Raw genomic sequence first — 13,031 nt, forward strand, 5'->3', positions numbered from 1 at the left:
GTATTCTTTAAAAAATCTTCAAGCTCTGTCAAGTTGTTTGTTGATCATTGCGAGACAGCCATTTTCAAGTCTTGCCATAGATTTTCAAGCCAATTTGAGACAAAACTGTAACTAGGCCACTCAGGAACATTCAATGTTGTCTTGTTAAGCAACTCCAATGTATATTTGGCCTTGTGTTTTAGGTTATTGTCTTACTGAAAGGTGAATTTATCTCCGAGCCTCTGTTGGAAAGCAGACTGAACCAACTTTTCCTCTAGGATTTTTCCTGTGCTGTGTGACAATTTTGAAAAACATAATTCAACTTTTATATTGTGGGTATTTGTGTGTAGGCCAGTGTAAAACAAAATCTCCATTTAAATCATTTTAAATTCATGCTGTAACATAACAAATGTGGAAAAAGAACCACGCTGAAGGTAAAACACTCTGACAGGATTTGAACAAAGTAAGGATAGAGATTGACTTGAATTTTGAATATTAGATTCAGTGATGTGCTGCATCTGTTACATTTTTGTTGTGTTTCACGCTAAGATGTCATAAAGTGTGAACTTTGCTATGATCATGAGTGTGGTTTTACACAGTCATTTAAAACAGCACAATCTCTTCTGAATAGATGGAAGTTCATCCCAACAACATAACACATTTACAATCCACTAATTTTGGAAACCGCAGACCTCAAGTGTACTATTAGCTAGTGCATCGGGGGCGATCTGTGTGTGGTAAGTGCATCTAGCTCATCCAGCTGTCATTCCCTCTCTCTCGCTCTCGCTCACTCGCTCTCCTCTTCTCTTCTCTCTCTGCTGCAGGCGTTCTGGCGTGAGAAGGGTTTCTCGGGAGAGATAGTGGCACGACCCTCTGCAGAGTGTCCCTTGAGTGTCACCTTTGACGGCACCAGTCCCAGTGGGAGTGCTGCTCTTGTGGGCTTCATCTCTGGCGCGCAGGCCTACGATTGGAGCTCCAGAGAGGTAACCAGGATGGAGAGATAGATGGATGGATGGAGTGATACGAGGCATATGACGGAGACACAGGGAAGACAGCATAGACAATATGTGGAGTACACTCTCCCTGAACACGGCCCCGGGGGTCAGAGTTTCTATGAAGCGTAGATCATGTTATTAAAGAATGGATATTGTTGAACTGTGAATAACCTAGCAAACGAGGCCCATGTTTTCACCCTGTTTGAACCCAGAGGCATCTATTGGATCATTACCCGACGGCTTCATTATTTTATTAAACATCCGGCCCGTTACATAACACCACCTACAGCTACAGAGATACAGTACAGAGCAAAACAGGGACACACATCACCTTACTGTAGACTACCTGTCACCAAATACATACCAGATAGATGATCGAGAATGAGAGAAAAAAACAGTTCCACTCCACTGGTAAATGTGTGTGAGATATTTTCACACAGTTTGTGATAGAAAAAGCAAATCGACAGATAAAGTGATCCCTTTCACACAGTCCTGTGTTATCAGCTTCATATGGCAGCAGGTGAAGGACATGTGGATAGGGAAAGAGAGAAAGAACGTGGGGAAATAGAGAAGGTGTAAATGGGTATCATTTGGCTGAAGAGTATTGGGAAGGGTGCTTACTGGCAGAGTGTGGTAAATGGTGTTGTCACCCTTTTACAGTATATGGGCCAACATGAGTGGCTCCATATCCATTTAAAAAATGTCAGTAGTGTTGAAGTGTTCACTTCAACTTTTGGGCTAAATACAAGCTGCTACCTATTTTCAGCCCTGATATTTGAAGTGGTACACCTGGCTGCATCTCTGCTCTCAAGTGAACTATCAAATGGCAAGGCTCAATCTATTTCTTGTTGTGTCATCCTTGAGCCCCAAAACAAAGAGCACACAAAACACTCAAATTGGTATTCTTTCAAAGACGTATTATGAAAAGAGAAAATACAAAACAGATTGCACGCCAGTCCATCTGTGATGATAAGCAGAAGAATAAACAAAACTGCATATCAGTGGGATTCTACAAATCAAATAGAATCAGTCCAAGAAAAAATAGGTTCCCATGTGATTAATCATGTTTTCTCAACTTAAAATCTGCTCAATCAAATTTATTTGTAAAGCCCTTCTTACGTCAGCTGATGTCACAAATTGCTGTACAGAAACCCAAAGTGCTGTACAGAAACCCAGCTTAAAACCCCAAACAACAAGCAATGCAGAAGCATGGTGGGTAGAAAAACTCCCTAGAAAGGCCAGAACCTAGGAAGAAACCTAGAGAGGAACCAGGCTATGAGGGGTGGCCAGTCCTCTTTTGGCTATGCCGGGTGGAGATTATAACAGAACATGGCCAAGATGTTCAAATGTTCATAGAAGACCAGCATGGTCAAATAATAATAATCACAGTGGTTGTAGAGGGTGCAACAGGTCAGCACCTCAGGAGTAAATGTCAGTTGGCATTACATAGCTGATCATTCAGAGTATCTCTACCGCTTCTGCTGTCTCTAGAGAGTTGAAATCAGCAGGTCTGGGACAGGTAGAACGTCCGGTGAACAGGTCAGAGTTCCATAGCCGCAGGCAGGACAGTTGAAACTGAAGCAGCAGCACGGCCAGGTGAACTGTGGACAGCAAGGAGTCACAAGGCCAGGTAGCCCTGAGGCATGGTCCTAGGGCTCAGCTCCTCAGAGAGAGAGAGAGAGAGAGAGAGAGAAAGAGAGAGAGAGAGATATATATATAATTAGAGAGAGCATACTTAAATTCACACAGGACACCGGATAAGACAGGAGAAATACTCCAAATTAAACAGACTGACCCTGGCCCCCGACACATAAACTACTGCAGCATAAATACTGGAGGCTGAGACAGGAGGGGTCAGGGGACACTGTGGCCCCATCCGACGATACATCCGGACAGGGCCAAACAGGCAGCATATAACCCCACCCACTTTTCCAAAACACAGCCCCCACATCACCAGAGGGATATCTTCAACCACCAACTTACCATCCTCAGACAAGGCCGAGTATGGCCCACAAAGATCTCCGCCACGGCATAAAACAAGGATGGGGCACCAACCCGGACAGGAAGATCATGTCAGTGACTTAACCCACTCAAGTGACGCACCCATCCTAGGGACGGCATGGAAGAGCACCAGTAAGCCAGTGACTCAGCCCCTGTAATAGGGGTCAGAGAATGAGTCAGAGTCAGAGAATCCCAGTGGAGAGAGGGCAACCTGCTAGGCAGAGACAGCAAGGCCGGTTCGTTGTTCCAGTGCCTTTCCGTTCACCTTCACACTCCTGGGCCAGACTACACTCAAACCTTTGACCTACAGTGCCTTGCGAAAGTATTCGGCCCCCTTGAACTTTGCGACCTTTTGCCACATTTCAGGCTTCAAACATAAAGATATAAAACTGTATTTTTTTGTGAAGAATCAACAACAAGTGGGACACAGTCTTGAAGTGGAACGACATTTATTGGATATTTCAAACTTTTTTAACAAATCAAAAACTGAAAAATTGGGCGTGCAAAATTATCCAGCCCCCTTAAGTTAATACTTTGTAGCGCCACCTTTTGCTGCGATTACAGCTGTAAGTCGCTTGGGGTATGTCTCTATCAGTTTTGCACATCGAGAGACTGACATTTTTTCCCATTCCTCCTTGCAAAACAGCTCGAGCTCAGTGAGGTTGGATGGAGAGCATTTGTGAACAGCAGTTTTCAGTTCTTTCCACATATTCTCGATTGGATTCAGGTTTGGACTTTGACTTGGCCATTCTAACACCTGGATATGTTTATTTTTGAACCATTCCATTGTAGATTTTGCTTTATGTTTTGGATCATTGTCTTGTTGGAAGACAAATCTCCGTCCCAGTCTCAGGTCTTTTGCAGACTCCATCAGGTTTTCTTCCAGAATGGTCCTGTATTTGGCTCCATCCATCTTCCCATCAATTTTAACCATCTTCCCTGTCCCTGCTGAAGAAAAGCAGGCCCAAACCATGATGCTGCCACCACCACGTTTGACAGTGGGGATGGTGTGTTCAGGGTGATGAGCTGTGTTGCTTTTACGCCAAACATAACGTTTTGCATTGTTGCCAAAAAGTTCAATTTTGGTTTCATCTGACCAGAGCACCTTCTTCCACATGTTTGGTGTGTCTCCCAGGTGGCTTGTGGCACACTTTAAACAACACTTTTTATGGATATCTTTTAGAAATTGCTTTCTTCTTGCCACTCTTCCATAAAGGCCAGATTTGTGCAATATACGACAATTTGTGCAATGATTGTTGTCCTATGGACAGATTCTCCCACCTCAGCTGTAGATCTCTGCAGTTCATCCAGAGTGATCATGGCTGCATCTCTGATCAGTCTTCTCCTTGTATGAGCTGAAAGTTTAGAGGGACGGCCAGGTCTTGGTAGATTTGCAGTGGTCTGATACTCCTTCCATTTCAATATTATCGCTTGCACAGTGCTCCTTGGGATGTTTAAAGCATGGGAAATCTTTTTGTATCCAAATCCGGCTTTAAACTTCTTCACAACAGTATCTCGGACCTGCCTGGTGTGTTCCTTGTTCTTCATGATGCTCTCTGCGCTTTTAACGGACCTCTGAGACTATCACAGTGCAGGTGCATTTATACGGAGACTTGATTACACACAGGTGGATTGTATTTATCATCATTAGTCATTTAGGTCAACATTGGATCATTCAGAGATCCTCACTGAACTTCTGGAGAGAGTTTGCTGCACTGAAAGTAAAGGGGCTGAATAATTTTGCACGCCCAATTTTTCAGTTTTTGATTTGTTAAAAAAGTTTGAAATATCCAATAAATGTCGTTCCACTTCATGATTGTGTCCCACTTGTTGTTGATTCTTCACAAAAAAATACAGTTTTATATCTTTATGTTTGAAGCCTGAAATGTGGCAAAAGGTCGCAAAGTTCAAGGGGGCCGAATACTTTCGCAAGGCACTGTACTGAAGAGATGAGTCTTCAATAAATACTTAAAGGTTCTTGTGACCGTAGCGTACGTGTAGGTATGTACGGCAGGACCAAATCGGAAAGATAGGTAGGAGCAAGCACATGTAATGCTTTGTAGGTTAGCAGTAAAACCTTGAAATCAACCCTTGCCTTAACAGGAAGCCAGTGTAGAGAGGCTAGCACTGTAGTAATATGATACATTTTTGGGTACTAGTCAAGATTCTAACAGCCGTGTTTTGCGCTACCTGAAGTTTATTTAGTGCTTTATCCGGGTAGCCGGAAAGTAGAGCATTACAGTAGTCTAACCTAGAAGTGACAAAAGCATGGATTACTTTTTCTGCATAATCTTTGGACAGAATTTTTTTCTGATTTTTGCAATGTTACATATATGGAAAAAAGCTGTCCTTGAAACATTCTTGATATGTTCGTCAAAAGAGAGATCAGGGTCCAGAGTAACGCTGAGGTCCTTCACAGTTTTATTTGAGACGACTGTACAACCATCAAGATTAATTGTCAGATTCAACAGTAGATCTCTTTGTATCTTGGGACCTAGAACAAGCATATCTTTTGTCTGAGTTTAAAAGTAGAATATTTGCCACCATCCACTTCCTTATGTCTGAATCACAGGCTTCCAGGGAGGGCAATTTTAGGGCTTCACCTTGTTTCATCGAAATGTACAGCTGTGTGTCGTCCGCATAGCAGTGAAAGATAACATTATGTTTCCGAATGACATCCCCAAGAGGTAAAATATATAGTGAAAACAATAGTGGTCCTAAAACAGAGCCTTGAGGAACACTGAAATGTACAGTTGATTTGTCAGAGGACAAACCATCCACAGAGACAAACAGATATCTTTCCGACAGATAAGATCTAAACCAGGCCAGAACTTGTCCGTGTAGACCAATTTGGGTTTCCAATCCCTCCAAAAGAATGTGGTGATCGATAGTATCAAAAGCAGCACTAGGGTCTACGAGCACTAGGACAGATGCAGAGCCTCGGTCTGACGCCATTAAAAGATAATTTGCCACCTTCACAAGTGCAGTCTCAGTGCTATGATGGAGTCTAAAACCAGACTGAAGCGTTTCGTATACATTGTTTTTATTCAGGAAGGCAATGAGCTGTGGGAGAGGAATGGGAGATTCGATATAGGCCGATAGTTTTGTTAATATTTTCTGGGTCAAGGTTTGGCTTTTTCAAGATAGGCTTTATTACTCCCACTTTTAGTGAGTTTGGTACACATCCGGTGGATAGAGAGCCGTTTATTATGTTCAACATAGGAGGGCCAAGCACAGGAAGCAGCTCTTTCAGCAGTTTAGTTGGAATAGGGTCCAGTATGTAGATTGAAGGTTTAGAGGCCATGATGATTTTCATCAATGTGTCAAGAGATATAGTACTAAAAACTTGAGTGTCTCCCTTGATCCTAGGTCCTGGCAGAGTTGTGCAGACTCAGGACAACTGAGCTTTGGAGGAATACGCAGATTTAAAGAGGAGTCCGTAATTTGCTTTCTAATGATCATGATCTTTTCCTCAAAGAAGTTCATGAATTTATCACTGCTGAAGTGAAAGCCATCCTCTCTTTGGGAATGCTGCTTTTTAGTTATCTTTGCGACAGTTTCAAAAATACATTTTGGATTGTTCTTATGGTCCTCAATTAAGTTGTAAAAATAGGATGATCGAGCAGCAGTGAGGGCTCTTCAATACTGCATGGTACTGTCTTTCCAAGCTAGTTGGAAGACTTCCAGTTTGGGGTAGCGCCATTTCCTTTCCAATTTTCTGGAAGCTTTGCTTCAGAGCTCGGGTATTTTCTGTATACCAGGGAGCTAGTTTCTTATGAGAAATGTTTTTAGTTTTTAGGGTTGCGACAGCATCTAGGGCATTGCGCAAGGTTAAATTGAGTTCCTCAGTTAGGTGGTTAATCAGTTTTTGTACTCTGATGTCCGTTGGTAGGTGGAGGGAGTCTGAAAAGGCATCTAGGAATCTTTGGGTTGTCCTAGAATGTATTGCATGACTTGACTTTTGATGATCCTTGGGGTCTGAGCAGATTATTTGTTGCGATTGCAAACGTAATAAATGTGGGTTCGATAGTCCAGGATTATGAGGAAGAACATTAAGATCCACAACATTTATTCCACTGGACAAAACCAGGTCCAGAGTATGACTGTGGCAGTGAGTAGGTCCGGTCGATGATGGCTCCGAAAGGCTTTTGGAGTGGGTCTGTGAACTTTTCCATGTGAATATTAAAGTCACCAAAAATGTGAATATTATCTTCCATGACTACAAAGTCCGATAGGAATTCAGGGAACTCAGTGAGGAACGCTGTATATGGCCCAGGAGGCCTGTAAACGGTAAACAGCTATGAAAAGTGATTGAGTAGGTTGCATAGATTTCATGACTAGAAGCTCAAAAGACGAAAACTTTTTTTGTTTGTTGGTAAATTGACATTTGCTATTGTAAATGTTAGCAACACCTCTGCCTTTGCAGCATGCGCGTGAGATATGGTCACTAGTGTAACCAGGAGGTGAGGCCAATCACATCAAGATTATGATCAGTGATTAGTTAATTGACTATAACTGCCTTGGAAGTGAGGGATCTAACATTAAGTAGCCCTATTTTGAGATGTGAGGTATCACAATCTCTTTCAATAACGGCAGGAATGGAGGAGGTCTTTATTCCAGTGAGATTGCTAAGGTGAACACCGCCATGTTTAGTTTTGCCCAACCTAGGTCGAGGCACAGACACGGTCTCAATGGGAATAGCTGAGCTGACGACACTGACTGTGCTAGTGGCAGACTTCACTAAGCTGGCAGGCTGGCTAAACAGCCTGCTGCCTGGCCTGCACCCTATCTCATTGTTGAGCTAGGGGAGTTATTGCCCTGTCTATGTTCATAGATAAGATGAGTACACCCCTCCAGCTAGGATGGAGTCTGTCACTCCTCAACAGGCCAGGCCAGGCTTGGTCCTGTTTGTGGGTGAGTCCTAGAAAGAGGGCCAATTATCTACAAATTCTATCTTTTGGGAGGGGCAGAAAACAGTTTTCAACCAGTGATTGAGTTTTGAGACTGCTGTTGAGCTCATCACTCCCCCTAACTGGGAAGGATCCAGAGACAATTACTCGATGCCGACACATCTTTCTAGCTGAAGAAGCTATGTTGCGCTTGGTGACCTCTGACTGTTTCATCCTAACATTGTTGGTGCCGACGTCGATAACAATACCCCTATACTCTCTACACTCGCCAGTTTTAGCTTTAGCCAGCACCATCTTCAGTTTAGCCTTAACGTCGGTAGCCCTACCCTTGGTAAACAGTGTATGATCGCAGGATGATTCGTTTTAAGTCTAATACTGCGGGCAATGGAGTCTCCAATGACTAGGGTTTTCAATTTGTCAGAGCTCATGGTTGGAGGCTTTGGCGTCTCAGACCCCGTAACGGGAGGAGTAGACACCAGAGAAGGCTCGGCCTCTGACTCCGACTCGCTGCTTAATGGGGAGAACCGGTTGAAAGTTTCTGTTGGCTGAATAAGCGACACAGGTGTAGCTTTCCTACAGCATTTCCTTCCAGAAGCCATGAGAAAATTGTCAAGCTGCGGGGACTGTGCGAGGGGATTTATACTACTATATTTTTATCTTTCCTACACTTAAATTACCATTGCCTAACGATTGCGTCTGAAGCTGGACTTGCAGCACAGCTATCCTCTCCGTAAGGCAATCGTTGTCCTGTATATTATGAGTACAGTGACTGCAATTAGAAGGCATCATGTTAATGTTACTACTTAGCTTGAGCTGGTGGAGGTCCTGACAAACCACATCCAGATAAAGCATCCGGAGTGAAAAAGTTTAATGAAAAAAGTTGAGTGAGGGAAAAACTCAAACGAAAAATATAAACGGTAATTAAAAAGTAAAAACCGTGAAGTTGGCAGGTAGCAAAGTAAGGTTTGCAACAAAACGCACAGCAGCACGTAAACAGGTGAAACAGATCAGGGCTGATGTTACGTTTAATACTGGAGCTCGGAGGCACGCGTTGAAGTCGCTAAGATTTCAGCACGGACATGTTGGACTTGAGCCTTGATCTTTCATTTCTTAGATAGTGAACATTCATACCGTCGTAGAAGGCTAGTTCATTCATTATGGACACTGACCTATTCATGACCTGTTGCTCCTAAAGTGTATAGTCATTAAAAAAACACGAATCAGGGTTAAAAAGCAGAGGAGACATGTTAACTGTCTGAAGTAACCCTCAGTTTAAACCTATATAATGATACGTTATACCGTATGTCATGAAATTGAGTTTTAGAGGAATACTATAATCTGGCAACGTCTGTCCCTCTGTGCTGTGTTGAACGTGGACTTGAGGCCCTCTGGTCTCCACACTCCGTCTCTCCTACTATAACTCAACCAGAGACATGAGGCATTCACATCGATAGTCCACCAGCGGACCTCAGCTTGAAGGGGCTTCATATATTGCATTCATATTTTAACAGGCCAAGCATATTTCTGTGCATGATGAGAGAATGTGAATTCAAAGCTTCAGGATTAAGACTCTAATTTCTCCTCCTGTTCAGCTGAGCGAGAGGAGGGATGCTGTCATTCTCAGCTTGGTGAAATACCTGGGAGAGGAGGCTGCTAGCTACATCCACTATGAGGAGAAAGTAAGTGTCTAATTGGCCTAGATATAAATGTCATAGAATGTCAAGCCTGAATAGGACAGTCATACTTGAATGTTGGGTCTTAGTGGCTGCATAACCCCCTAAACCTCTTTGTATTTAATAATATGCCTAGTATGATATTCTTTATATAGTTAGAAATAGCTTTGGTTTAAAGACACTGGGAAACTTTGGGACTGTGTTGGATGAGCAGTAGACTGGAGCCTCTCCACTAAACCCACTGTTCCGTCTGCTATCATGGTCCCTGGCTAGTAACTGCCTCAACAACTGCACACTGGTTTTTCTCATAATATCTCTCCAGCAAGAACATTTGAGCAGCATGAAGTGCAAGGGTCAATTGCTTCCCTGGGACTAGTCGGTCTTGTAGGGAAGTAGAAAACACACATATCGCTTGTCGCCATGACACAACACACTACCAAGATTGACAAACGAGCACATTGGCCTGACAGATGTTGTCTGTTACAATATGTTAGCATTCTGCTCCCTGGGCGGCTTTTCATGCGCTTAAGCTTTGAGTGGTGAGGAAGAATTGCCTCTGAGGAATCCAGGGCTAGGGAGGGCATGAGGGGGTGATGATTTTCCCTGCTTGACTAGTTGCGAGACTCTGGAGGGAGAAACAATATAGAGAGATGGATATCAACAAGTAGGAGATACAGTGACGACTGAGAGAGGAAGTGAGTGGACAGATGGATTCACACACAACACAGGGGGACTATTAGTGCTTCATTTGAGCCGGATCCTGTTGGAAAAGGATCCGGCACCTCTCAGATTTGACTTAGTTCGTTCCGTCACCTATTTGCCCCGGATCCAGTATCTCTCACAGCATGATTTATTAATTATTTCACTGTTCGTACTGTAGAAAAAAGCGTGGGAATCCTTCTGTGTAATCATCCTATCCTGCCACACTGATTCCAGACCTGCTCTCTTATTTGTAGACATAGAGTTTATGGGGAGGGCCGGTGGGGTAAGTAACTGATACTGGCACAGGTCTTGTCTTGGTAGTGATGGTCAGCTAATGAAGAGGTCCCTACGTAATCATGTCACGTAGCTAGGCTAGTCATCTCACTACTGAAGTTGAAATGTGGGAAAGACAAATAAAACAAATCACCACCGGCGCCTACACTCATGCAAAATTCAAAGCTGGGCGGTACAGCGACAGGCCCGCTAATGGGGGAAATCGACTGTTAGGAGTTAAATGGACTTGACATGGGGAGAGTCATTGTGGGAGGTTTTAAAAACTAAGGTAGGAACATCTTTTCCTTTACAAACTTATTCTGTACTGTGAAATTAATATGGATATTGTCACGTAGGCAGGAGGCCTATATATTCTCATACAGTATGTGTGTTCTTCTGTCGTCTACATTGATTTATTTTATTTGAAGTTCTATTCAGATATTGTGATATTTGTTCTACCGCTACATTGATGTCTGGAAAATTATATGAAATTCAAGTCTTGTAAGCCCTACAGCTGAGTATGTGTGCATATGGCAGGTGTTCTGATGTATGTTGCTGTACATTAATGTCTTGAAAATGTGGCATCAGAAATTCTGACTTGTGTAAGCACCATAGCTTTACTGGAGTACGTGGGCATGCTATAGAGTATAGCCTACCATGGCGGGTGTTCTGCAGTGACGTCGAAATTGCTTTGAATTAATCAGCTGTCTGTTTCACACCCATAGATAGTAGGCTGTTGGCTCCAGATAACCCCCATCTCACGCTCACTATGGGGTCTGGGATCTCCCGATTTACAAATCAAGTACCAGGGAATATGATATACCTGGGTAACCTAGAAGAGGTGTGGTGCGTTGAGACATCATTTTACAAAGAAAAAGCCGTGTAATTTTACAGAGAAAAAACACAAACCTTGTTACCTTATCTCTGGTTTTCAGTAATTTATTAATTTCAACATGTGAGCACATTAAACACATTAACATAAAAACTGTTGTGTTGTATGTAGTGAACAGAGAAGCCTGTGTTTGTGTGTTGTTGTGGTAAATAGAGACGTGTTGTTGTCTCTAGGACTGTACTGTATGTTCTAGATGTGTGTTCTAGATGTGCTCTGCTGTGTGTTGTGTTGCAGGACTGTGTGTTCCAGATGTGCTCCGCTGGTCGTTGTGTTGCAGGACTGTGTGTTCCAGATGTGCTCCGCTGGTCGTTGTGTTGCAGGACTGTGTGTTCCAGATGTGCTCCGCTGGTCGTTGTGTTGCAGGACTGTGTGTTCCAGATGTGCTCCGCTGGTTGTTGTGTTGCAGGACTGTGTGTTCCAGATGTGCTCCGCTGGTCGTTGTGTTGCAGGACTGTGTGTTCCAGATGTGCTCCGCTGGTCGTTGTGTTGCAGGACTGTGTTTTCCAGATGTGCTCCGCTGGTCGTTGTGTTGCAGGACTGTGTGTTCCAGATGTGCTCTGCTCTGTGTTGTCAGGAATGTGTGTTCCAGATGTGCTCCGCTGGTCGTTGTGTTGCAGGACTGTGTGTTCCAGATGTGCTCTGCTGGTCGTTGTGTTGCAGGACTGTGTTTTCCAGATGTGCTCTGCTCTGTGTTGTCAGGACTGTGTGTTCCAGATGTGCTCCGCTGGTCATTGTGTTGCAGGACTGTGCTTTCCAGATGTGCTCTGCTCTGTGTTGTCAGGACTGTGTGTTCCAGATGTACTCCGCTGGTCGTTGTGTTGCAGGACTGTGTGTTCCAGATGTGCTCCGCTGGTCGTTGTGTTGCAGGACTGTGTTTTCCAGATGTGCTCCGCTGGTCGTTGTGTTGCAGGACTGTGTTTTCCAGATGTGCTCTGCTCTGTGTTGTCAGGACTGGGCCTTGGAGGAGTACAGCGGGGGTTGTCCTGTTAATGTCATGGCACCGGGGCTGCTGACATATTACCACCCCAGCCTCTGCACGCCCTGTGGCAGGTAATAAACCCTGCTAAGCTGCTACTGTTCTAAACCTCCCCTCTAGTCCCCTCCATCCCTCCTCTTCATCGGCACCTTCCTACCTGCACGTAACGCCACTGACATATCTACCCTGTCTATATTTACCAACGACCGCTATTGTACCCCGCTCTTTCACCACCCACATCTTGTCTATGCTCTTTCCTTCCACTATAACACACACACACACACACACACACACACACACACACACACACACACACACACACACACACACACACACACACACACACACACACACACACACACACACACACACACACACACACACACACACACACACACAATCAGCCTCTGTAACCACCGTATGGCCCCATAACAAACCCGCACCAGCACCAGCTAACCCCTGAGCAACGACCTGAACTAACATAAAGGAGAACAATATGAGTGATTACTTCTTCACTATGAGACATTCATCGAGGTCCAAGGAAAATGGATGTGGGGTCGGAGGGGACATCGCTTTCTTGGGAAGACGGTCACATCATGAATTTGCAATGGCTTGTTAGGAGACGCACAC

General features: G+C 44.0%; 1 protein-coding gene across 2 annotated transcripts in view; it reads left to right on the forward strand.

The window, feature by feature from the left end:
* The window catches only part of si:ch211-127i16.2 (probable flavin-containing monoamine oxidase A), a 46,670-nt gene that overhangs the window by 24,713 nt on the left and 8,926 nt on the right, over positions 1-13,031 (forward strand). Inside the window, exons 9-11 of one of the 2 annotated variants that reach the window (XM_052525724.1) lie at positions 804-962; positions 9,478-9,564; positions 12,375-12,475. In XM_052525724.1, the coding sequence (XP_052381684.1) occupies positions 804-962; positions 9,478-9,564; positions 12,375-12,475 (347 nt within the window). The remainder of the gene's footprint in view (positions 1-803; positions 963-9,477; positions 9,565-12,374; positions 12,476-13,031) is intronic. The other variant, XM_052525725.1, reaches the window with a different exon arrangement.

Source organism: Oncorhynchus keta, chromosome 9 (assembly GCF_023373465.1).
Source record: "Oncorhynchus keta strain PuntledgeMale-10-30-2019 chromosome 9, Oket_V2, whole genome shotgun sequence".
Lineage (NCBI taxonomy): Eukaryota > Metazoa > Chordata > Actinopteri > Salmoniformes > Salmonidae > Oncorhynchus > Oncorhynchus keta.